Source organism: Ammospiza caudacuta, chromosome 8 (genome assembly GCF_027887145.1).
Source record: "Ammospiza caudacuta isolate bAmmCau1 chromosome 8, bAmmCau1.pri, whole genome shotgun sequence".
In the NCBI taxonomy this organism is placed as follows: domain Eukaryota; kingdom Metazoa; phylum Chordata; class Aves; order Passeriformes; family Passerellidae; genus Ammospiza; species Ammospiza caudacuta.
This window is the reverse complement of record NC_080600.1, coordinates 15,931,566-15,955,418: the sequence shown is the minus strand read 5'-3', so window position 1 is coordinate 15,955,418 and position 23,853 is coordinate 15,931,566. Positions and strand designations below refer to the sequence as shown.

Here is a 23,853-nt window from a genome sequence, read left to right as displayed (position 1 = left end):
GTTTATCATTCAGGAAGAAGAGGTTATTTAGATTCATTAGTACTGGAATCTTCAAATAGGGGAAAAAAGTAGAAAACAATAAATAAAAAAACCCAACAAAGGAAGTGCACTCTCCAAAAGACATTTAAATGCACTCAAGTTTGGAAGACAGACAAGAAAATTTAGACCAAGAAACATAAATCACTGAAGTAATCTCAGATTATATTGCTAGGGAGAACACAAATATTATCCCTCCAATTGTCCTATGGTTGCAGTCTGCAAAGACAAAATATGACCATTGTTTATTTTCATTGTTAATTTGTCAGATGAAGATAAGTCTGATTTTGGCTCTTTTCATGATTTGCCTCCTCCCCACCCCCAATTATTTGGTTATATTCCTGTGGCAGAGGCCACTGCAGCTGGAGCCAAAGATTTTTTTCTGAGTGCAGCCCACATGGAGAACTTCATTCCAGTCCTCCAAGCCATTCCATTTTAGAATAGTCCCTTGAGAGTTCCACATACTTTGGCATTAGGCAATATGCATGGATAAGGGTTTTGGTTAAAATCTTACGAAATTTTAATCAAAATATAGTGTAAGGAATGTAGATTAAAAAAAAGGTTCTTACTTGATAGTAATGTCAGGTTTCTCTTTAAAGGTTGGACTACAGTGGACCATCAAGAGAGTTTTTTTTCCTGGTGTCCAGGGAGCTCTTCAATCCATATTATGGTTTGTTTGAATATTCAGCCAATGATACCTACACAGTACAAATAAGTCCCATGTCTGCATTTGTAGACAATCACCATGAGTGGTAAGAATTCTTTTCTTTTGTTTTTCACATACATTTTCTGTTATTCCCACTTGTAGAACAACTGCTCAAATCTGCTCAGACATGTAACACAGAATCTGATCTTTGTAACCAGCAGCAAAATAATTGCATTTCTTTAGACTTCCCTGATTTTGGTTTCTCTTGTGGTTTTTAAATGATCTTATTTCTCACAAGGTCAGCAAAATTATGATTTGGAACATATATCATGGGATTGTCTCACAACACAACTCCCTGCATTTCTTGTACATTAGTAGTCATTTCATGAAAGCAATATTAACCTCTTGTGTATTAGAAAAAACAAGAAAAAATAGCAACACATTGACTTTCTGTCAGCTAAGGAGATGACGGGAGGTTTCAGGCATGTATTACTATATGTAATTTGTTTGAATCTTCCAAAAGAGTGCAGAGATTACCTCAGTGGAAAACCCCCAGCATACATATTGGAAGGAGATCTGTGGTGATATCTTCATTGGGGGTAGGGAGGAGATTGCTGATCACACAGCTTTGAAACAGTCTGTAAATTTACCTCTGCTTCTGAAATAGTTATCGAGGATTTTTGCATAATCCTATTTTAACAATTATAAGCCAGTTTAAATCACCCTCAGTTGATTTAAGCCATGGCATCACCATAAATCTGTAAAGCTGTGCTGTGACTATTAACAGAGAATTCTGCTGTGTAAGTAGTTGGATTACATTAATAGTGGAATGACAACTGCTCATCTCTGTAGGACAGATATGCACTGAGTTCTTATTTTTTGAAGGCCAGTTATGAAGAATGAGTATCAGAGGGGAATCTCATTACAAATTTTACAATGAAAAGGAAATTACCTGGGTGGTAGTTCAGTTAGTGGAAGCAACCTGCCTGTTCAACTCCAGTACTTCAAGTCTCTATTGGAAAGGCAGACCAGCCTGGTGCAGAGGTGACAGAAAACCCTTATGTGCTGTGCAGCTTCTGCCAATGTTTTTTATTCATCCCTGGCTTCTGCAGTGCTGGGCCAGAGACCTGGGGAATGAAGGAGGCATGACCCCTATCTCTTTCAGAGAGTGCTGGTTTTGTACAGCCCCGGGGGGAATTCAGAAAATGCAGCTGTGACAAACAGTTTATGCATGGGAAGGGGAAGGCTCTGCATGTCACATCCTCATCTTACAAACATTGTACAAGCAGGTATCATAAAGCCCTAATTTTTTCCAATAAAAATGTTGTTAAGGATGCATAAACAGAAAGTTCAAGAAACATTTACTTTGAAAACAAACACTAGGCTTTAATCCAGTTCTAGAATTGTGGAAGAGCTTTCACAATGAATCTTGATTCTCATGGGAATATTTGCAAAGACCCTCCTATTTCAAGGTTGCTGCCATTTGTTCTCAATGCTGGCAGACTTGCTCCTTACACACCCAACAAAATAAAGATAATAAGGGAAGAAAGAGGTGAGAGAAGGAGATTTAGATCCTGTTGACATAGGGCTGGAGAGCACTGCTATACATAAAAAAACTTTCTGGCGCTGTTTGTGAAAATATACAGAGAACTCCTTAACCACAGTCAGAAGAGGGAGCAAGGAGCTCCTGTAAGTAGGAAAGACAGGCAGCATGAGCTGTCAGCCAGGGAAAGAGTAGCAAAACCTTTGGCCTCTCTATAACATGAAAACAAGTTAATCCTGTAGGGGTGTGGAATAAAAATAGACAGGGGCTATCATTTTGGGAGGTAATGCATTTATTATGGCTGCTCTGGCAGGGGCCGATTGGGTTAAATATGGATTTGACATTTTTGAGCAGTTGTAACTTAGGTATCTGAGGGATTTTCCACACTCTGCAGTCTTGCATTTTTTATTATTTTTTTCCCTGTGCCTTACTGAGAATGTTAAAGAAACCCAAGAAATAAACAAAAATACCACAATTTAGACATAGCTGTCTGATTTAATAATGCTGTTTGGAAATACATTCAAGTTCTGATGACAGAGCAGTACCAACCACAAAGATTCAGTATCACAACTGTAATGTAACTCTTTCTCTTCCAGGTTCAGGTTTAGTGGTCGAATTCTTGGTCTTGCTCTGATACATCAGTATTTGCTGGATGCCTTTTTTACAAGACCCTTTTATAAAGCTCTCCTCCGAATGTGAGTAGAATTGTTCTGTCTCCTCTTTTGTTTGGTTCCTTCCCCATCAAAGATGCCATTTTGTGTATGGATCATTTATGATGCTGTACTGACAAAGGAGATAGGCTATTATTTATAACTTAGTTAAACTGATTTCGATCCATGAGTTTTTTGAAAAATTTCCTTGTTTCTGCTACCTCAGAATGTTGTTTGTGATCTGTATGAGAACCTCATGTTTTGTTTTAGCCCTGTTACTAGCTTTCTTCTACAAAATCTTAGACTTGAAGAGGTACAATGCGGTGCTGTGGGCTTATTCCAGATATTAATAGAGTTCTTATTCTTTTGTCATGCAATGACTCACAGGATAGGATATGAATCACTTCATAACTTAGACTGCACCATGCATTCTCAGATTAGACTAATTGTTGGCAATCTCCATTTTGAGGAGCTGTACTTTGATAGACTTCAGATGTAGTTTCCAGAACTACTGCTTCTGTTCTGGCTGAAACAATGAGAGCTGTGCTTGCTCAGCATGTCTGGAACATAAGACCTAATGAACTTAAGGTGCTTTACTTTTTATTTGAAAGCTGGTTTTGAGAAGTCTGGAAGCATATTTTTTCCTATAAAACATTGCATGTTCTAGTAGTGGGGAGTAATTAATACGTTCCTACAGCACATACATTTTTAAAACACCTAAATGCTAGCAGAAGAATGAGGTATGGGGAAATATGGTAAGTATGTGGTAAGCTGGAAATCTAAGCAGTTCAACAAATGATGGAGATGAGGCAGTGTAGCTACATAAACAAAAAGGACACTGCTTGATTTTACTATTTGAATTCTTTGTCTCTTCAATCTGTGTATTTTCATAATTCCTAAATGTGCTTCTCAGGAAACATGAGGCAGACTCACCATTAAGAAGAAATGCATCTTCAAATTAAATTCTGGAGTTTTGTATATTTACAGAGTTATTTTGTGTTCTACAGTAACTGCTGTTACCAGGCAAATAAACAGAGATTTGAAGTTGTCCTCTTTATTAATGTTTCTCTTGGCTCCCATTCACAGTCTGTTTTGTCTGAGTTTAGTTACTGAGCACAGGCTGCTGCCATCATCTGTATTTGTGTGTTTTCTTCTTTCTTCTGTCAGACTCTGTGACCTGAGTGACCTGGAATATCTGGATGAAGAGTTTCACCAGAGTTTGCAGTGGATGAAAGACAACGACATACACGATATCCTAGATCTCACATTTACTGTAAATGAAGAAGTTTTTGGGCAGGTGTGCAAGTTTCTTTGTTTCCTTGGTGCATTCTCCTGCTAGATAAACATTTATTTGGACAGAAGAACGAGTGTTTCTCCATGCTGCCTTGAACTTGTATTTAAAATATTCCTGCTGGTGAAATAAATGTTGAAATCTGGGGAGGAATTAATATTTGTAACAGGTCAAACACGTTCTTCTGGTTAAGGAGATTTTCTGGAGAGTATCCGAAATACCAGACTTTAGGGTTGCTTTGGTAGGTGTAGTTTACCTGGATTTAATTGCAGCAAAGTTGCCATTCAAAGGTATTACAACACCTTTGTTAAGGTATTATTCAGAAAACTTCAAAAGTCACTATAAAGATTGTTTCTTCTTCTCAACTTATTCTTAAATCTAATTATGAAGGTTCCTCAGACTAAATGGAATTTAAAATATTTTTTTAAAGACTTTTTCTATGTTCTCTTACTTCATATATTCCAGTTTGCTAGTAAGGCTTAGTTAGTGATTTTAAGGAATTACTTCAGCTTAAAAATTTTAATTATTACAATTCCTTCTTTTGTCTTTATAATAACTGTGTTGTCACTTGGTCATTTTTTGTCCTAAGATCACAGAACGGGAACTGAAACCAGGAGGTGCCAATATCCCAGTCACTGAAAAGAACAAGAAAGAATACATAGAGAGAATGGTGAAATGGAGAATTGAGAGAGGAGTTGTACAACAAACAGAAAGTCTAGTTCGTGGCTTCTATGAGGTAAAAAGCTCCAAGATTAAATTTACTTTCTTCCTCCATCCAAAATATTTTTCTCCTTGTATACATTTCCAAAATACAGGGTCCCAAATATAATCAGAAGTGCTCTTGTAGATACTGGAAGGGGAAGGGAGTGTAAAAAAAATGTTTTTAATAATTTATATAAAGACTATGGTTCTGTGTCTACTTTGCACTGGACAATACTCTCAATCACTGTATGATTAGCACTGAATCCTTGCTCTGTTTCTGCACTGGGTCTCTGAGACTTGTTTATTTAAAAAGAAAAACCTGAATTGTGAATTACCTGAAATGATACCTGTTAAATACCTTAGTAGCAGATTTTGTGGGGAGGCATGAATCAGTACATGAAGAAATGCTGCTATGCATTTTATTTCCTTTCACAGGTTGTTGATGCAAGACTGGTGTCTGTATTTGATGCCAGAGAACTGGAACTGGTTATAGCTGGAACAGCAGAAATTGACTTGAGTGATTGGAGAAATAATACAGAGTACAGAGGAGGTAACTTGAATTTTGACTTGTTCAGTAAGAGTGTTGAGGGCTCTGGATCTACCTAGTTTTCAAGACAATAAAGAACCATCCCATGAGATACATTTATAGTAACTTCTGAGCTTCTTTGGTTAAGTTGGTGTTGGGAGAAGGTATTTTTTCCATTTCAGTTTGCTTTCTGGCATCTCCTTGCAGCTCTTTCTTGGCTGTCCTTGCTGAGACAGCACTACAGGACACTCTTCTCCACAGAAAGTGCCACGTTCAGCTGCACACTGGGAGGTACCTCCCAGACCTGGGGGAGAAATGGAAATGGTAGCCATTCTTAGTTGGATATTCCTTTTTTTTTTTTTTTTACACAATCAAAGTTGACAGGAAATTAGAAGCAATCACAGTGGCTGCAGGCTGGTAGTTGAAATAATTTGAGAACAACAGAAGATTTAGGAGCTGTGAGAGAGATGGTTGCAGCATCATTTGTAGCTTTGGATAGATAAATAGCACAGTACTGGAATATTTCAAGAACTGGCGTTCCTGTTAGTGACTGATTAATGGAAGAAAGGGTTGCACAAGGAATATCAATTTTTTTTGTCATAGTACATTCATTCTCTGCCTTCAGGATTTCTAAGCATTTTAGGAGTATTTCTCTCTCACCTTCTGCCATTTGATGCAATCGGATAAAGAATATGGCATTATTGTGACTAGGGCCAAACCAGGAAAAGCTTACTAACTATTCCCTCAACCACTTTCATAGCACCTGAAAGTGTAAAGGCTCTTGTTCTTTTAACAGGTTATCATGACAATCACATTGTAATTCGGTGGTTCTGGGCTGCTGTGGAAAGGTTCAACAATGAACAACGTCTAAGACTTTTACAGGTAAGAAATCAGCTGATCTGTGTAAAAATAATTAAAATTTTATGCTAAAATAGCCCCATCCTGGTTTAGGATACCCAGAAATGATGGTGATGTTTACTAGGGGGAATACCCTGAGTCAGAGGTTAAATGTAATAATTTCAAGTGACAGAAGCTCACAGGTATTTTTATAGATTTCTAAGTTTAGAATTACATTTAAGACACAATGGCTGATGTCAATAATCCTTTACTATTGTTTGATTAAAAGTACATTAAGACTCCTAAAGACAGAAAAGGAAAACTGTGTAACTGGTTATGTCACTAGCTAGAAATGTTAATAGTATTTACACAGCTTAGGACAGAGAAAGCTTAGATGGAAGTTCAAGGCTTCAAATTAGAAAATAATGATGCAAGCCTTTAAGTCAGTCCAATTTCATTTTCACTAAACCTACAGGTTCCAGTCACCCTGCTGCTGAAGGACAAAATACCTCAAGAAAAGAATATTTATACATGTGGGTTTACTATTGAGTTAAATTTTTTAATTTCAGGCTACATCCATCCTGTCTGTAAAGAAACAGACAAACCTCCACTGCAAAACATACCACGTTATTGATCTAATATGAAATCTGCTGGTTTTAACAATTCAGTATTTTTATCTGATCACTGAATTATGAAGAATTTTCTTTTTTGAATCTGTTTAAGTATTTTTAAAAAGCCTGTAAAAAGGCAGTGTGGAACATCTCATTTGATGGAGAGACAGAAATGTCTGCTTGTATGTCCCTGTCACATCTGTTAGTCAGAAATCTTTGTAATATCCAGGTCATTACAAATTAAATAGTCTCTGATCTGTCAAAAGCTACATTTGATCTGTTCATGACAGGTTGTAAATAAAACTGCTCACCAGTCAGTATTTCAGCAAATGTCAGTGGGCATATCTAACCTTTAGAATTTTGTCCTTTTCTTACAGTAGTTAGTTGTGGTTTATAAAGCAAAGGAAATCCATATAGCTAAAAAGGCATAACACAAAGCCACTGGATATTACTATGTTTTGTATTAGTTCCTTTTAATGCAGGAAACAGCAGCAAAAAACTCACTTAGGCTTAAGTCTGAGTAACTGGATACTGATAGTGTGTTATTATACAATATTTATGCAGCAGGAAACCTTTGGAGGAAATTAATCTGCTAAGCTGCCTCTTCTAGAGCCCAGCCAGGAAATGGTGTTTGCCCTTAGCTCCATGTAAAGTAACATTTATTGCTTGTGCCTCACAAATTTCCTTGCTTTGCGAATGCTTTTCCAAACTTGTCTGGGCTGTGGTGGGAGTGCTGCTGTGTCCCCCAGCCCCTGTGTGCAGCCTGTCCTGATGGGTGTTTGTGCTGCCAGTTTGTCACAGGCACGTCCAGCATTCCCTACGAAGGCTTTGCCTCTCTGCGGGGCAGCAACGGGCCCAGGCGCTTCTGCGTGGAGAAGTGGGGGAAGATCACTGCTCTTCCAAGGTACAGCTCCAGGGGCTTCACAGGGCCACTCTGGGGGAACAGATCACCTGTTGGACAAACATTAACAAAATATGCAAATATATTGCATATCCCTCACATGCAAATTTCCTTCCCTGTAGTTGCAGTGTCTGATGCATCCCTTTTGGTTTGAACTCAGTTTTGTTCTCTTAAGCTGGACAGGGCAGGGCAACTGTGGCTGACATCCATATTGTGGTGTTTTTCTCATGGAAAATTATCTTACAATGATAGCTACTTCTGACTTTCTTTATTACATTTGATTAAATGTGCAAGTATTTATTTACTGAACATGCAGTTCACAAGTTAGGAGCAAAAATGAATATGAATTAAAATGAAGTAGCTCTTGTGACTATGACTGAAAGCTACTATCCTATTTTTTGCATCAGACACAGGCTTTATAGTATAGTTTAGTGATACAATTTTTATGCTTGGTCTGATGTCAAGGGTTAACAAATACTGAGGAAGAAAGCTGTGAGTGCAGAATAGATGGGAGGGAGTAATTTCACTTGAGAAGAAGCAAGAGAGACAAAAAAGGTGAGGATTTCAAAGAGAACAACTAAGATCAATTGAAATAGGTGAAGAGGGTAAAGGAACAGCATCAGAGTCCAAGATATAAAAGCAGGACTTGAGATGTACAAGCCCTTGCAATTTATATTGGGTAGGGCAAGTTTAGAGGAGTAGGATGAAAAGATAAAAAAAAAAAAACTTTCCAGTTTTTGGAGCAGAAAAAAGAGTTCTCTTCAAAGGTCCATGGTAACAATGCCAGGACTAGACTAATAATGTGAATGATGAAAAAACCACCTTCAGCTTGGTTTCTTCATTGACAGAAAATTACAGGTTATTGTCCTTACTGTGATGAGACTGATAGCTGGGAGATTTCCTTTCACCCAGTTCTGTGATTCTGCAGCCTCTAGAATGGGTTAGGAGTGGTTAGACACAGATTAGTGTGTGGAGTGTGGGCAGCCTGACTCTGCTTCATCACACCTCAGCTTTAGTGTGCTGTGTACAGCCTCTGGAGGCAGCTTTGGGCTGGGCTGATCCATGGAGGCAGCTCAACCCTAATCATAAACCCACTCCTCATAAACAAGGTGCCTCAGGAATAACTTGCATTCAGAGTCTCATCTTAGACACAGGGTGGCTGTCAGAGACACTCAGTGTCTCTCTGACCAGCAACCTGTAGGTTTTTCCTCCAGGTCAGAGGCAGAGATGTCTCTTGGGTTGGCTGCTGCCATCAGAACTGCGTGGAGAAGCTCATGGACACAGAAGTGGTGCTGTGAAATCCACAGGCACAGCAGGTGGCCTTTAAACAGAGCCATCTTTCCTGTTTACAGCACAAATGAGAGCCAGGCAACTGAGGATTAAAGGAATCCAAATCCTGAAAATTGCTATTTCATATCAAATGTCATTTGGGGACCTAGTAATATCTTGTAGCCCAATAAGTCTTCTTTATAGTTTGATTATGATTGGCCTATGGACTAGCTTTGATTCTGTTTAAGAAGTAAAAGTTGTGACTTTTTAAGAAAATAATTTCTGACTTCAAAATCAAGATTTTTTTTTTGTGAGTTTAAGTTAGAAGAGAGATTGCATGATTTTTTTCCATATATTCTCTGAAGCTGAAATTCCTGGTGCTTGCAAGCAGAGTTGGAAAAGGTCAGGACCTGCCAGAACAGGATGTTCAGAATTTCCTCTGGAAAGGTTATGCAGAACCCTGGTTGTGATAAATTGCAGAATAAAACTGCTTCCAAAAGTGCAATATGGAGAAACATGTTGAGGATCTTTGCTGTCATAGGCTGTTCAACAAGTGTAGGGGAATTGCCAGCTCCTCACATTTAAGAGATTGTATCATTCATTGAAATTTCACTTACCCCACTTTCCCTGGTTAGCAAACATTTGAATTTTGTCTCTCTGGATTGTTTGTACCATACAAATGTGAGAATTAAAATAAAAACACCTGTGTGTGACAAACACCTGCAGTCATTATGAGCAAGCAGTTCCTGGTATTCACACATGGTAAACCTTGATCTCATAAAAAATGAAACCTCTTCCATGTTAGCGCTGAAATGGGTTAAGCCCCAAGCCAAAAGTGCTGTTTGCATTTTTACATGTGTAGTTCTTGGATGCAGTGCAGCTTCAGCCTGGGTCTCAGCAGCCTCTCAGACCCCCTGTGCAAACACCAGGTACTGCTGGCTTGGAGGTAACACATCAGTAACTACAACCCCGAGTAGCAGCTTTCAAGAGGTTTCCAAACAAGCCCCTCATGTGTAAACACATCGATGGATCTGCTGGGAACGCTGCCCTAGGACTCTGTGACTCCTACTAATTCTCTGATAACTAAAGCTTTTATGTTAAGGCACCATCACTCACTCCTAGCAGTGTTGTACTTTGTAAATTGCCCTCTTAGCAGGAGTGCCTGTGAAATTTGATAGTGCTCGGTGCTCAGGTGGCAAAAATGAGGATTTAACAGGTCAGTGGACTTTGTTTTCTTCCTCTGTTTCTAAAAACATTACTGCAGTGCTGAAAACACATAAGAATACCCATCCCCATTTCTTCCTGGTCTGAGACACAAAGGGCAGCTAGGATAGTCACTTAGGTATGTGACTGTGGCCCAAGCAGCTGTGAATGTAAACACATAAGTTTTCACTAGATGTTTGCCTAGTTCCCACTGTTCTGACTGCTGTGTAATCAGCTCTGCTGAATCCAAACAGTGAGGTTTCTGTGAGGCACATGTCAGGTTGCCCAGCTTGCATTGCTGTCTTTGACGCTGACTAGGTAGCATGTAAAATGCCCTGGAAAAGTTGATTATTATGGGTCTAGCTTAACTATTGCTAACCCAGTGCCACTTCTACTTCCTTCTTTTACACTGTGTTGCAGATTAGACTAAACTAGGGGAAGGGACCAGTACACTTTCTGTTCACTCCCATGCTGAGAAATTGGTTCCAGGTTCATTGCTGTACATTATTTATTCATTCATGTGATGGTTCACTTCGAAATTATATTTATGTCTGACTACTGCATTTTAATCCTAAATCACTCTCTTTTACTATGGTAATCAAAATGAAGGGGAATTTAATTGGGAATCTGAGAACTTAGACTTTAGGAACCAAGATGGGTTTTTATGTTGTCATAGATGTGAGCCCAGGAAGAGGAACAGTCAGTGCCCATGTGGTTTGAAATGTTGGAATGGGAAGATACTACCCAGAAGGGAAAAACCACGTTTGTCTCAAGGACTTAGGAGGTTGTGTGCTGGGGTTGGAAAAGCTTGCATTGCCTCAGAAGACAAAGGTCTTGTTTTTGTCTTTTTTAATTACCTGGTTTTCCACAGTTAGTGATTCCATTTTCAAAATTGCCCTCAAAATAAGATAAAACTCAGTTCTCTTAATAAATGTAAACAACATGCCAGCTTACTATTAAACCAGTTAGTAATGAATCCCTTGCTAATTATATACTGTGTCTTTTATAATTTGTGGTTTTACAGCCCACACAGCATGATCCATAGTTCTAATGAGTGGCTGTCAGCCCCATGGAGCAGAAGCATGTGGTTAGGCTCTTAATTGCCTAAGACTCTTCAGCACTCTACATTGAATTCAAGGGATCACTGAGTTCCTGTTGCTACTGGTCTTAAATTGGTCTCTTTCTTCATAAGAGGCTATTTTCAATTTTTTAAAGTACTCTGCAGGACATGGAGCAATATAGTCTGTATCACAGATATTATTTTATAAGCTTTTTGGAAAGGTGAAGGAGGAGTTAAAGCTTTTGTCCAGGAGCCTTAGAGAGATGCCTGGGTACAAAAATTTTGCCAGACCCCTGGAATATGGAGTGGGGAAATGCCATCTCTGGTACACAGCATGTACCTGCAGTGTTCTTCTAAGAGTACTGGATTTGGGGAGGGTGCTAAAGGCAATTTTTTTTTAAGTGATTGCATATTTGGTGTTTATAATAATGGTGTGACCTTGTGTGCTGTGTATACATATCTTCAGCCTGATATTTTTATGACACTACAAGGCTGTAACTGAGTGGGTGTTTCAGCTTCAATGAGTTCCAGTTTGTGATGGATTCTGAGGTTTTTTAACAAGTGAGATTAACCCACTTCACTCCATGTTCCATTCCCATAGCTGGGAGCTACTTAAAGTGGCAATTAATGAATTTGCTCACGTGGAAGGCAGTACTTTCTGGCTCAGAGGAAGTCTGTACAGGTCTGTGGTAGACAGCTGGATTTCTGGGACTGGGTAGGTTGAATGAGGAGATGTGTTTGCTGTGAGGAGGGAGCTTTTTCAGTCCTTCCATTAACATGTTACATATTTGTGCATAATACAGATCATGCTGATGAAGGGCAGAGCACTGCAGGAGGAGTTTGATTTTCAGCTGGATTGAGCTTAAATAAATGACTCTATGATGTATTTTATTGCAAAAGATTGAAGTATTTGTAAACAGAGACCTGCTAAAATTCGAAAATCAATCTAAAGTGAGGCTGTGTTACAAAGCTTTAGAGCAGAAGAGATGCCTCTTCCAGTTTCTCTTTGCATCATTTCATCCTCAAGATCCCATCACATTAATAGTTACATTGTCTATTTCATTAGAGCAGACTCATCCACCTCAGTGTTTTAGAAAATACCATCCTTAGCATGCCCTGAGGTCAGGCAATGATATCTATGGTTCCATATGAAGAGAAACCTTTGTTATCTCCCTTTTCATTCCCTGGAAGAGGATTTGAGAGACAGTTCCAAATGTGTCAACAAACTTCAGGTAGATGGACTTCAAAAACTGAGAAATAAATTGCATGATCACACACTTCAGAAAGCAGGGCAACCTCTAGCAACCAGGTTTGTGCGTGGCTTTTTTGTAATTCCAAAATCTGCTGGCCTCTAGGGCAGATCCATCCACAAGCACTATGCCTCAACAACACCATCCATATGCTAAGGAACTGTAGAAGGAAGAGCATCTAATTTATTTGTCTTTTACCACTGCAGATCTGGAGATATGTGGAAATATCTTATCATTGCAAATACAGTATTCAAATATCATCCATACAAAAAAGAAAGGCTGCATCTCAGAAGACACATTTAAAGCCAAGATTTCAGACCAGACTGTTTGACTTGTGCCATGCCAAATGATTCTTTTTTTTTTTCTCATGCACATTTGATGGATAAAATCTATCCCATGCCTTTTGGACTGTCAGTATGTTTCTAAAGAGCTTCATAAATGCTTCTTACTGGCTTATTTTAATGAGAAGAAAGTAGATTAAACCTCACTACCTGTTCAATTGGAAAATATCATTTGACAGAACAAAGTCTTCCAAAAGAATACTATCTGCCCATCTCTATCCAAGCACATACCAATCTGTGTGTTCTCTTTTGAACTTTGCAAATAATGCACTTCTTCACCTCCTCTCTCTTTTTCCCCTCAGGGCTCACACTTGTTTCAATCGTCTGGACCTTCCCCCTTACCCATCATTCTCTATGTTATATGAAAAACTGTTGACAGCAGTAGAAGAGACAAGTACTTTTGGACTTGAGTGATACACAAACCACAGTGCCCAGCTCATTGGACTTTTGTGGATCTGTCTTCTCAAGGAATGAATGAACTTTTGTATTGGATTCCCTAGAGGAAAATTGTTTCATGGTGCAATTCAAATAATGAGGTTCCACAAAGGAGCTTGTGAAGCAATTAAAAAGCATTGTGGTAGTGGCAGAATTCTCAGCAGTGAAACTAGAGTGTGCCTGGTGTGCAGGGAAAGCCAAGTCTTGCAATCCATGGGGTTTTGGGATGGCTACACTTCTTGAGTTTATTTTCTGAGCAAACCAGAAACCTGATGCCATGTTGTGATCCATTTGGCTACTGCAAAACTGACATGTACCCAAGGACTGGATTTCTCAAAGTTGTTCAATAGAAAATTCAAGTCAAAATGTGAAACCATTCAGTCCCTTACCTACCCAGTAAATTATCAAAAAAGCATACAACTGAACTTTTATAAATTCTTTTTTTTTTTTAAATTCATGAAGGTACATTCCTTTATGCCATATGTTATAACAGCATAGTCTTGCTTTACCTAAGACTACGAGTGCCTGCATGGAGAACACCATAAAGCTCCAGTTCCTGGGGCAGAAGTGAGTTGGAAGGAAAATCAGCAACAAAGGATGTAACAACAGCTTGTGCATTGAGGAGGTTTGTGGAAATGCATTTGCCAGTGGTGTGTATGCCAAAATATGAGCTGTTACAATGAACTTATTAACTTAATAAGACTGATTTTATGCTTTATACTGCATGGAAACTATTTTAAGAAGAAACTAGCAATTTATCACAGCATATCAGGAAAAAAACCCTAACACAGTGACTTCTGTTTATTTTTATAGGTTCGTTATATTATGTTTCTTAGAGTGTAAACAGGAAACAAGCAAACAAAAGTGTTATTTCTGTTTTGTCACTTTCCATGCTTGAACAGACATTCTGCTAGTGTTTATTCTTTAAGCACTCTCCAGGGAAAAAAAATGCCTTTTATTTTTATAAGAGTAAAAAAATCTCCCGAAAATATTTTGCACTGAATGTACCAAAGTTGAAGGGACATTATGATCTGACTGACAGCAAATTGCATCACTATCAAATATCTATAAAAATGCTTAGGAACCAGGCTTTCTTCACAGTGCCATGTCTATAGATATCAGGACTGTGCACATAAGTAATAATTTTATAATACTATATGTGATATTGTAATATGCATTTATTTTAAATGCATCTGGGTCATTTTTCATGCATTGGATAACTTAATGCAGTGGAATTTAATACAGATATTTCATATGCTCCCCACAACTTTTTATTTGTACAGCACTGTAAAACACTAGCTCATTTGGAAAACCATGAATAACTTCTTTAAGGTGAGCCACTGGTCATAATGCCACTGTCCTGTATCAGTGAACACCTACAAGATGTAAACTGTTCGTAGTGTCCAAGCTTGCATTTTCACTGATAAATAGTTTTCTTATCCAGTGTTATTTGCAGCAGTTTCTATGGCATATCAAACACTGCATGGACACCGATTTCTTTATGCTTAATTTTGCTGAAATACACGAGGCTTGCTCGCTTCTATTTTTGGTACTTTTCCTCCAGATGGTCTTGTGGAACACTCGTGCAGCTGTGCCTCATTTCTCGCACAGCTGCCGTCACGCGCTGCATCCACCACATTTTCAAATGGCAGGAGTTGCGCTTGGACACTGGATGACAAGAACACGAATCCAGCTCTGTGCTAGCCCTTTGGTAGTGCTGCAGCACAGCGAGCTCTGTTCTGTGGGGAAGGTAGCTTTTGGAGTAACCTCCTCGCTTTGGCGGCTCTTGAAGGGGCGTTTGAGGGAGGTGCCTGCTTGTTCTGGTGGGAGGTTTGTTCCAGCAGAGGCAAGTGTCCCTGGAGATGCCGTCAGCAGAGACTGCCAGCCACCCCCCGAGGCAAAGGCAGCTGCAGCTGTGGTGGTGACTGAGAAAACCCTTCAGACTCACTGAGGAAATGGCACATGTGCTAAGGAAAAGCAAAATCAGGGCGAAAGCATTCTTTTATTTCAAGGATAATTGAGCTTCTGCATGACATCTGGGACTCTCTTAAGTAACTTAGGTTTTCTTAGGCTACTTCTGGCTGGTATGAAGTAGCAAAGAAAAATCCAAACACATCGCCCTGTTTCTACACGTGTATTTATCAGTCTTTGCTAAGATTGCATGTCACGGGTCCTAATGCACATCTCTCTTCAGACCATGAACGAGCAGTAGGCAAACTGACTTTTCAGCAGGTCACTCCAGCATGGCTCATGTTTCATGGGATCCATTCACTGAGTAGCTAAAAGTCTGGCACTCAGAGCAGAATGCAACTTCTGATTGGTTGAGGGACTACAGAATTTTCATTTTACAATACTGTGTTATCTGTGGTCTTAAAAAAAGAGATTTCCCAGGTGGAAACTGTATCTACAAGTTTTGAACCAGATACTCTTTGGAATGAACAGTTTAAATATTTGGCACAAAGTAAGTTTATACTAGTTTGCCTTTTAAGTTATGCTTTTGTACAAAACTAAAACAATAAATGCATCTTGTCAATTTTTATTTAAATATATCTACTGCACCCATTTGTTCTGTATTTATGCATGTAAAGATAATTGAAATCAGCCATGATAATCTAATATTCTGTGAAGATGTGACAGGGTCACGAGTGGGGCAGCTGTCAGTTAGAAAATAGATAAATTTTAAAAAAATCCAGAGTCTTCGTAGCACCAAAGCCAAGAGAGACTAAGGAGAAGTTGCTCCTTCCTCCTTTGCTGCCAACATCCCCTGGGGGACTCCAGAAAAGCGCTGTGGGAAGGTTGAGGTGTCAGCTGGGTACAGCTCCCTGTGCTGCCTCGAGCACTTGGCTCTTTGTGACGTGTAAGGGATGCTGCTGCTCCAAGGGATTAGCAAGGAGGGAGTAGAGGAGAGGAAGCCTGAGCTTACTCAGATACCCACATCTCCTGGCAACTGCTTGGAATGTTCTCCCTTTAGTTTTGGAAGCCATTCCCATTTAATGTGTCCCAAGGGAAAGCCAGCTTTCATGTCTTGCAGCTTGGCTGCAGCAGGCAACCACAATGCTATTGCTTATGACACAGTGTAGCAGGGATGAGGGTCCACACAGAGCAAGGCTGGGGAGCCCTTCCAAAGCTCTGTATCTCCTTGGAGCTTTTCCAGATGGTGCTAAGGAGCTTTGCATTTAGGAAGGAAAAAAGTGGACAGAAGAATCCCTTCAGCCAATGACAACTCATACTAACTTAACCCGCAGCATCTCCATCACACAGAGGCTGGCAGGGGATGTCCCTGCAGGAATTGTTTCCTGCAGCCCATGTTTCCTGCTCTGCTGGGAAGTGGAGCCACACATCACCAGCCAGAAAGCAGCTCCCAGGTCACTGCAGGCTGGGCAGGCTGGCAGCAGAGTGGCCTCTGTGCCACACATGCCAGGGCAGGGCCTCTCTCCCCAGGTCACAGTGTGCCAGCCCAGCAGAGGTGTGCTTTGCTCACCTGGCACTACTGGCAGTCAGGTTACAGCCAGAACACTCCTAAATACACCACAAAAGCTTGGAATCAATGAAGCTGTGCAGTGGGGCACCTGCTGTAGCAGTCACCATTGAGTCTGTGGGCCAGCAGCAGTGAGGGGAGTGGTGCCTTTGCCCACAGCAGCAGGGCACAGCCATCTGCCACCTCTGTCACAGCGCCAGCAGCACCTGGCAGGGCAGGACAGGAAAGCCTTTCCATCCAGAACTTCTTCCCCACCCCACTCCCTGCCTGCTGTTTTTCCTTGGTATTCATCAAACATTTCCCTCCTTTTGCTTTTAAACATCATTTTCATTCTCCTGTACTGACCTTACCATGAAAAATGCTAGCATGGCTTAGAGAGTAAGTGGGGTGAGCTCTTGTGGGTTCCCAGGCAAGGCTGCTCAGGGGCAGCACCACATGAGCTGCACATGGCAGCAGGCAGCCCCGGGGCACGGGGGCAGGGAATAGCTGTAATCTCGGGGAACCGGGAATCTGGGCAGCAGTGCCCTGGCAGGACATCACACACAGCTGCTGCTGGGAGCTGGACTGGCAGAGCAGCCGACTGGTAGTTTGCTCTGTTTGAAATTATAGGAAACAGAAGAGGTTTGTGGTTTCTTATGTATTTTTAATCCTTTAAAAAAAGTTTAAAAAAAAATTCCTTCTGGAGCATTTGCAATGGTATAATCTGGTTGTTAAATGTAATCTCAGCAGTATAAATTCCAGATGTTTACTGAGTTTCTGCAGTGGTAGCTGCACAGTTTTAAGGAGCTGCTTGGAGCAGGCTGTCTCTGATCTAAGGGCATCCCTGTTCACATCAGGGAAACTTCAGCAGCTGTGTTTGAATGGCCAGTGTAAGTTCATGTCCCATAGCATAAAGCAAGTTACTTCTTTTCAGTGAATGAAACTTATCTGCATTAAATTATACTAATAGTGTTGGTTTTCCTGCCACTTTTTTATGTGGAGGGTTAATATATTCCTGTTAGCACTAATGGGAATTGAGAAGACGGTTGCTCTCCAGTCATAAGACTGCAGATGTAGCTTTCATCTACTGTTGTTTTCCCTTCTCATCCTTTTCTCTCTAGGCAAGCAATTGAGCTCCAAGCAAAATTTCAGAAAAATACTCAAAGCTGGCTTCTTAAACTGTTTGTGTTTTGGCTCAATTATGTGCTATAAAGCAGAACTGCAGAAATGCTATGGGTTGACTGGCTCATCAGTTTAAGTAGAAAATTCTTTACGATTTTGTTAGTGCAATGACAGTGGCTGCTCTTGGACTAGTTTAACCTTTTGCCTAAATATTTCGCAATAAAAAATTTTTGGGGGTCGAATTTGAAATTACTTGTTTGCTGGAAAACTAAATATTTGTTAGGTAAATAGTAGAGGAAAAGAATAACTTTACTAAAGGCAGCATAAACCACATCAGTTAGCAGTATGCAGAATTACAATGCTGACCCTCCAAACACAGAATTTTCACAATGAAAGATGTGATTTATATTTTGCATGTCTTCCAAATAGACCGTGAACTTCATAGTGCTTCTGTTCAGCTTTAGACTGACTAATTTTGGCATTAGGCTACTACTATTTGGGATATTCATTGCTGTGAAATATTTTTTACTGAAACATTTGTAGTATTTTTACTAAATATTTCCCTTTAGGACTTTGCTTCATAGGTTTTGCTCAGAGCCATATTACTCTGTAGGTATTTTAAGGTGAAACCATGATTATTTAATAATTCTGTTTTGTATGACTGACCTTCTGGCCACTGTTTAGAAAGGTTCCTCCTGATTTTTGGTAAAAGGATGACAGTCAAGGACTCCTGGAATGGTTACAATCTGCTGAAGTGTCTGTATATATTCTAAATGCATTTAAAAATACCTCCTGAGGACTATGTGAAATAGTTGCTACACCTATTGATTAGCCCCTTTCTAAGTCAATATTTCAAAATTTGAACTTGTTTCCTTTCAGATTACATTGCAGAATAATGATACTAAAATTTTAACTAGAGATGTATTCTGACAAATTTCTCAAAGCTATGATGGATGTGAAAGGGAGCTGAGCTATGCTGCTCTCAATCCTTTCACCCATTAAAAAACTTCTGAATAATGAAACTTTATCTTTTGGGTTTCAGTTGTTTCTTGTTTTCAGAACTTTGAGCAGCTTCTCATTCAGCCCGTGTTAGAAAAAGCCTTGCCTACTTGGAGGCTTTTGTTAAGCACTCAGGAGGTATATTGTTCAACTAATTTAACATCCCTTTGTGCTGACATCATTAGCTTTTAAATGTATAAACCTAGAGAACTCCACAGGACTCTGGTCTCCCTTATTCTGGGCTGCCTTCCAAAGCCATCCATCCTGTCCCTTTTGACTGCACATAATCCTGCAATCACCCAGAGACAATTGCTGACCACCTACACTGACTGGAGCTGTAGTATCACAGTAAGACTCTGGTTTGGGTTTGCTTTCAAAAGCAGCTCCCTCAGTCCAGTCAACAGGATGACTGTTACTCTCACATCAGGACTCAGTTGTTCAATAAAAATAGTCATAAAAGTGGTTTTGAAAACAGTTGATTAGACATCCAAAGGTAAAATGTCTTTTGGTTTTGGTTTTGCAGAATTAATGAGGCAGGGGATTTTGCTTGCAATGTTTTATATTGCCAGAATTTGTGGGCCCCATGGGCTGCCCCAGGCTGTTGGCCAGGTGGGCGCAGAGCCTTTGCAGTGAGGCAGGTGATGCTGATCCAGAAATCACAGCAGCAGGAGATCTGTTCCCGTAGTGAGGACTGTGCCTTCCACAGCTGGAGGCTTTCTCATGCAGCCCTTGAGCTGGATTTTCCCCAAAAGCCTGTTGTTTCTCTGATGCCTGCTACTTGCTATACAAGCAGCTCATGACACACTCCACTGACTATTCCACATCTTCCATTTGAAATGAGGATTACATTTTTCATAGTTAGAAATGCCCATCCAGCAGTATAAGGGTCAATAAAAGAGGATTTTGCTGAGACATCATATTTGATTGCCATGCTGACTGCAGTCAGACGTTGGAGCTCACTAATTTTAAAGTAGATTACTGTATGAATAAGAAAATAAATCTGGGAAGCCTCATAAGTAATTCTAAGCAGGAATGTAATTGTAGGTGCTGTAATGATAAGACAGGGCAGTTCCACGCAGCACATGAGATAGAGCTGTGGAGGAGGCTGGAGTGAGCACAAGGCTGAGAGTAGGCTCAGAAAAAGGATTGCACTTCGAGGGTAGGGAGCAGGACAGTGAGCTGTGATGAGCCCTGGCATATAAAACAGGACACTTCCTGCTTGAAAATTAGGCTATGATAATGCATCTAGGAAAAAATGACTGCTCATCCTGAAATACATTGGTGTTACTGCAACTGCAGGACATGCTTTAACTGATTATTAGCTTTTGAAAATCTAAGTACACAATCAGAAAATTTACTTCTATGTGGTTTGTCTTTTTTATTTTGTTTTATTGGGACTGGGTTTTTTTTTTTATTTGGGCCGTTTTCAGGAAAATGAAGGCTTTTAAATAAAATAAGGGTGGTATCTGGAAGTGGTCTTATGTTTGTACAAGTAATGACTGTTTATTATATCTGCATTTGGCAAAGGATACCATTTCTGATAAAAGGTTAAATCATCACAACCAATGGTGACTTTCCTCTTCAATGTGATGGGCCAAATCCCTAATGTTTAGATGTGACAAAATGCAGATTTTGGGTTTTTTTTAAAGATACTTGATATTTGCATTATGGTTGTATAAGGACCACGCATTTTGACAAAGAGAAGGATTGAGGTGGCACTTCCAAGGCTTACTTAGGGTAATTAGAATTTTCTCAATGACCTAGGTAATGTTACCCATGCAGATGCAAGTCTTGATTCCATTCACACTCTAATGACATTATTTAAAAAAAAATACTGTGTAAGAGGGTGGGAGGGTTTCATGATGGGTTTCTGCACCTAAAAGTTGACATGGTTTTTTTACCTGAAAGATAAGACTATTGAATGATTGAATATGAGAGTCAGGAAAGGAATTCCTTGTGAGTTTTCTTCTGCAACATGGTCACTGAGACAGTAGGAGTTTATATATACTTGAAGTCCTAAATGAGAAGACAACTCCGATGTTGAACCATACTGGTTCAATAGTGCCATTCAGCAGGACATTTTTCTGCAATGAGTCTGCAACACTCAGGAGACTGCTGTTTATTATCAGCATTGCAGGGAGGAGGAGAATTATGATAATATTAACTACATAAATCACATGTGAAGGATGCTTTTTCTTTGCACGCTGTTTTTCATGGGAATGACGTAGCCTTGAGGGCATCCATGAATCCCGATCAGCAAGGCTGCTTTTTGAATAATTGACTGAACATTTGTACTTGTAAGTGCTGGTACAGTATGGAAAGAAAGATCTTTAGAGGAGAAGAAGGTAATGAGGGATGTGGTGTGGAATACTGCTACCCCCAAGTCAGTTGATGTTCCTGCCCTTGCTAGTTACAGTTTGGGTTTTTCAGCATGTTTCAAAGTGTGTAGAGTTTTACAAGTTTTTGTAGTGGGGATGCAGGCATCCAGAATCTAACAGGATTATAGGTGCATCTTCCTCATTTTTGACAATTACTTGATATAATTTTATACCAAGTTCTTTGTTTTTAAAGAATTTCAGGCACTGAGAATATGGAGTGCATATTTATTTCTAAGCTTTAAGTAGAACACGGTGTATTTTTTAATCCTTTCCATACTTTTCAGTTAAAGTGTTCACAAGACTGTATATCAAATACAATTCCAAGTTTTTCTATCTTTCTACAAGCCAGTTTAAGTTTCATCTGAATTTGGTACATGACTTTCACAAAACACTAAATGGGGAATACCTGCTTCAAGCATTAAGATGTTTCCCTCCTTTTCCCTATTTACATTGCATTACATTTCAGGATTTTTTTCTTCGAGGCAGAGAGGAGAGATAGAAAATGTGTTGAGTGTGTTACAGGGGCACACAATGTGTGTCATTGTGCCTGGCTTCAAGGAATGTACTATAATGTTTGACTGCTCACAGATTTACATAATTTGAATACAGGACTGTTGTGTTGTATTCCCTGTTACTCAAAAACATTTGGGGAAAAGAATTTTCTGTGTATAATTTTATTTTCATACTGATCTCTATTTTGTTTAAGACCATGTTTCATCATGAAATCACTTAATTAAAATAAATCTTCTTACAAAATCTGCTTTGTAAAACATCTCTTTTATTGTGCCTCTGAATATGCTGCAACATCCTTTTTGAAGTGAGTACCTTTAGAGCATTCTGTCTTTTTGCAGCATTTAAAAACCTTTAGAGAAACCACAAGATACTCTTTCTGACATCTCCTTTGCTAAGTGGTTTCTGGTGGTCTGTGGAGTTCGGCATATTACAAACCATGATTTTGGAAGTGGGAAAATTAAGGATTCTTCAGCCATATGCAACATAATTTGAATAAGAGCTACATATGAAAAAAAACCCCTTATGACAAACAAAGCACCAGAGCTGACAGGAAAATACTTCCCAGCAATGGCTGCAACTCAGGAAAGCTCTCTTTTTCACAGGGAAATGCATTCTGTTGTCTTTAATAAAAGTCAGTGGCCCCCACCAAATATTTCCTCCTTCTTTTCTAAGAGATGGTAGTGGTTAGAGTGGGAGAAACTGGTCTTTAACCAGTTCTTAGGCAAAGGTTCTCCCCACCACGACACAGCCTGAGAATGGTTAAATGGCCACTTGTCACTTCTCCTTTGTGTTACACAAACTGGAGAACCTGATAGTAAAGTGACATTTCCATTAAAAAAAAACAAACTTTCTCTAGAAGGTGATTTTGCATTCTCTTGCTGCTACTCAAGATGTGGTGCCAGCTAACTGGAGTCATTGAAGGAGAGCTGCTGTGGGAAGAGGTGAGGCTTTGGGACTGGAGCCCTCTCAGAATTTCTTCTCTGACATTCTTGATGTCAGACTCATGAGGTATTTTCATTCAGGTCACTGATAACTGATGCCACGTAGTGCACAATCACTCACTCGCTTTCCCTCGGTGTAAACACTGCAGTTGGCCTGGAGCCTGTGCTGAGTGTCACTGAGGCAGCTGGGGGGAATCCAGAGATTTCCCACTGCACTGAGCATTGCCTTGTGTGAGAAGGTGGTGCAGAGATTTTAGCACGGGGGGGGATAAGATTTTTTTAAATGACCTATATTAAATAAAAACGAGCTGGAGAAGGCTCAGACACTGAGCTTCCAGCTGTGCAGCTCTTAATGTTGTGTGCTTGTCCCCAGTCAGTGGGCACAGTTCCCTACTGAGAAGGGTAGGTGCCATCTCTTCAGACATCATGACCTGTGCTGAAACCAGCATTCCTTGAGGGAGCAGAGCTTTTCCCACAAGGCTGGCTGCCTGGAACACCTGTGCCTCTGATCACCGGGGGCCGTGCATCGCAGCCGTGCTGAATGGCTGCTCATCAAGCGGGAATCGTTCTTTCCGTGAAAGCCTCTACAGGCTGAAAAGAGCCAGCTTTGTAATGAACCGATAATCAAGGTAAGCCAGAGAAGAAGTAACTAAGAATGGGAGTTATGAAGCTAACACCTTTAAATTGCTATTTTTTAATGATCCCACAGACCAGGTGTATACATTAGGAATAATAATAGTTCATGATCATGTACTGTTGTGACCTTCAGCCTACCCATTTCCCCTCCTCCACCTTTGTTGTCCTTCTCAGTTGTGGTGTATCTAAGTAAAATTCCAAAGTCCTCAGGGTGGAGTCCTGTCAATTATACCCTTCTCTAAGTGCCATTCATGTTTCCATGGCATTATAGAAACAGATAACCAAGAGTACAATAACATGCATGTCATGAAGCATTTTTGATATTTACTTGGTTTTCAAAACTTAAAGGGAGAGTAGAGCAAATCCTGAAGAGCATCAATAAAGACAAAAAAGCAGCTAAGGAGACAAACATAAGCACTGTCATTTACTTCTTGGCACCACGTGCTATAATAACCTAAAACATCTTAATTGTGGCCATCATTTAAATTTACTCTGTGGCTCATTTG

The 23,853-nt window shown here is 39.8% G+C and overlaps 1 protein-coding gene across 2 annotated transcripts in view; it reads left to right on the top strand.

The window, feature by feature from the left end:
- HECW2 (HECT, C2 and WW domain containing E3 ubiquitin protein ligase 2) overlaps nt 1-17,159 on the top strand; it is a 99,583-nt gene extending 82,424 nt beyond the window's left edge. For both annotated transcript variants that reach the window (XM_058809115.1, XM_058809116.1), the window contains exons 21-28: nt 636-788; nt 2,822-2,920; nt 4,043-4,172; nt 4,756-4,902; nt 5,304-5,418; nt 6,191-6,276; nt 7,634-7,746; nt 13,169-17,159. In XM_058809115.1, coding sequence (XP_058665098.1) covers nt 636-788; nt 2,822-2,920; nt 4,043-4,172; nt 4,756-4,902; nt 5,304-5,418; nt 6,191-6,276; nt 7,634-7,746; nt 13,169-13,280 — 955 coding nt within the window. In that variant the 3' untranslated portion in view covers nt 13,281-17,159. The remainder of the gene's footprint in view (nt 1-635; nt 789-2,821; nt 2,921-4,042; nt 4,173-4,755; nt 4,903-5,303; nt 5,419-6,190; nt 6,277-7,633; nt 7,747-13,168) is intronic.
- The last annotated feature ends 6,694 nt before the right edge of the window (nt 17,160-23,853 follow it).